We start from the raw sequence: 3085 nt of genomic DNA on the forward strand, positions 1-3085 counted from the left end.
CTACGGAGATGATGGCCTGGGGTTTGAATCTTAAACAATACGTTTTGGAATTTAGGTCGTTTTTGGGGGGAATGTTATAGGTGTTATAGGTTCGCCTCTCATTTGACTAGGTCTCCGCAAAATGGGCGTTAAATTCGGAGGTCCTGACTCGATGATTTTACTGTGTTACAATTATAAACGTTTATCTTACCCAACAGCAACAGTTACGACAACAACACACACATAATAACAACAACACCAACAACAATATCTGCAAAAGTAATAACAATAACAGCAATAACAACAACAACCACCACAACACCAAATTATGCTTTAAAAGCAACAGCAATACAAGAGAAATAACACCAACAATAATATCAACAACAACAACAACAACAACAACAACAACAACATCAACAACAACAACAACAACAACAACGACGACAACAACAATAACAACAACAACAACAGAACAAAAGTATCTCCAGGTATTGCTCAGGAAAATAATGTTTAAATCTAGACACTTATATTTTCAAAGGGATAGCCCACAATAATTATTTCAACATCAAACATCAAAGAGTGAAGAATGAGAGTTGTGCTTATTACACTAGAACAATTAACAATTAACTTTAAACGCGAGTGAATGGGTGGGTGTGGAGGTAGACTAAGAGGGGAGTAAGAAATGAGAGAGAAAAACGGGACATTTTTTTTTCTACCAGAGCTATTGCCAGACTGAGGCAGTTATTAGTAAACGCCTGGTTTGATAAGCACTAACAAGCCCCCAGGGAAAACAATGCTCAATCAAGTCATCAGAAAGAGTCGCAGTAAAGCAGAGACAATGGAGGAGATAGGTAGATAGATAGAGGGGATGGGAGGATAATGCAACGATTTTGTCGTTAGTTCGTTGTTTACTTCTATTGGGAATGCCCCAAAAAAGCAACGCATGATGCCATCTGAATTAACCTTAATTGGTTTGTTTTTGCTGTTTGTTTCCAGAACACAGTGACGTGGTAGCTACCGAGCGATTCATCAGGAGGGAGATACGGTATAAAACACTCTGCTGCTTTCTGATCCTCACGGTGTGACGGGCAAGGACTGGACGCTTGTGTAGAGAAATCACGGCAACTTTTAACTTTTTCTTTATTTAAAAAACCCAACCCAAAAACAGGGTGAAACTGCAGCCTGAAAACCTAGGATAGTACCTGAAAGCGTGCTTTAAAAAAAAGGACATTGTCTTTGTGAATTGAAGGATCGTAGCAAAGTAGACATTTTATTTCCCTAGAGAGGTGGTTCTAAACAATTTCTGCTGTGGAATCTTTCGGGTGACTAGAAATCGTTTTGAAGCAGGTTTCCCCGTCTCTATTCGTTTCCCATATTTCTTGCGACTTAATACTACTATCACGCCTAGTTTGCCATGGGGGTGTCTGTGAGATGCTGCTGTTTCCTGCTGCTGTCGCTGCTGCTGCTCCAGCACTCGTACAGCGTGAACGTGAGTCAGATCTGCAGACACCGCTGTCTGTACGGACGAGGCGGCATCCTGTGTAACTGTAACGCCATGCACTTCGCCGGCAAGAGGAACAACAAAGCCACATCTATGTACGCCCCACCGCTCCGACCTACAGTAGCCGCGAGGCTGGCCGCGACTCCAGACATAGCGGCACAGGTGGGAGCTGAGGAAGAAAAGATCGCCACATCCCGGAGGTTACGATTCGAGGGACTAGAGGACGAGTTGGACGAGATCCCGTCGTTCTTCGCTTCGAGTCGTGGGAACGAGGACGGGTCGGCGTCTGGAGTGGTCCCCGGGAAAAATGTCGGGGCCGCGGCAAACAGAGGAAGCAGCGTGGGTTTATCGAGAGATTCGGACGCTGTATCAACAGGATCGCTCAGCGGAGACAGGCACAGAGGAGCACGGCCGGCCTTTTTGTATCCCGACTCGGCGGCCGGAGAAAACAGGAGACAAACCTCCGAGGCGGACGAGACGGCAGAAGATGATGGATTGGTCGGCCTCTGGGACAGGAATCTCATCGATAACTTCATCGCCGAACTGGAGCAGAACGTTGCAGCGGCCGCTGAGCTGACGAACGGCTTCTCGGACAACACAAACGGTAACGATAACGACAATAATAATATCGCAAGCGCCAACAACGAGTACGACGGCAGAAGAAGAATGGTTGGTGGTTCAAACGCCGTGCTGGAAGGGAGTCTGCCCTATCTTCTCTTCAGCAAGCAGCGGGACAGACTTGCGGACAGACTGGCGGACAGACAGCGGGGACAGAGAGAGGGGGAGGAGATGTACGACCCCATGTTGAGATCTGCTGACCTCCTTCTGTCCGCCTCTCGGGCTGGCCCTTCCTCTGTAGCACAGCACCAGGCTCGCCGGCTCTCCAACAACAACGACCACCGTGGTGACGTCACAGGGTCTGGGAGAGACAGAAGTACGGATCACATGACCAAACTGCAGAGGATTTTCCACCAGGCCGTGCACAAAAGGTTTGTAGATAGATAGATAGATAGATAGATAGATAGATAGATAGATAAATAGATAGATAGATAGATACACAGATAGATAGATAGATAGATAGACAGATAGATAGATAGATAGACAGATAGATAGATAGATAGATAGATAGATAGATAGTTAGATAGATAGTTAGATAGATAGTAGATAAATAGACTGATAGATAGATAGATAGACAGATAGATAGATAGATAGATAGATAGATAGATAGACAGGTTGATAGATAGATAGATAGATAGATAGATAGATAGATAGATAGATCAAGAGAAAGACATACAGAGCGTGAGACAGAGTGATAGCAAAATAGAGAGGGAGCGAGGCAGAGAGAGAGAGAGAGAGAGTGAGACAGAGAGAGTGAGACAGAGAGAGAAAAAAGAGAGAGAGATAGAGAGAGAGTAAGAGACAGAGAGACAGAGATAGAGAGAGAGAGAGGGAGAGAGAGAGAGAGAGAGGGTGAGCAAAACAGACACAGGGATCAGAGGGTTTTAAAAGAATAGAAAGACACAGGGAAATGAGCATGTATGCGGGGGTGGGCTAAAAATCATGATTCGCCTTTCTTTGGGAAGGAAAGGTTGGGAGAGGGAGATT

At 45.3% G+C, this 3085-nt stretch overlaps 1 protein-coding gene across 1 annotated transcript in view; it reads left to right on the top strand.

Moving 5' to 3' along the window:
* Positions 1–2469, top strand: part of LOC101863915 — a gene marked incomplete at its 3' end in the record, with an annotated part of 42726 nt that extends 40257 nt beyond the window's left edge. Inside the window, 1 exon segment of the mRNA XM_005103159.3 lies at positions 976–2469. Within this exon segment, the coding sequence (XP_005103216.2) occupies positions 1394–2469 (1076 nt within the window).
* Between the last annotated feature and the right edge of the window lie 616 nt (positions 2470–3085).

The sequence above is a fragment of the Aplysia californica genome, unplaced genomic scaffold, assembly GCF_000002075.1.
Source record: "Aplysia californica isolate F4 #8 unplaced genomic scaffold, AplCal3.0 scaffold00360, whole genome shotgun sequence".
Taxonomy (NCBI): domain Eukaryota; kingdom Metazoa; phylum Mollusca; class Gastropoda; order Aplysiida; family Aplysiidae; genus Aplysia; species Aplysia californica.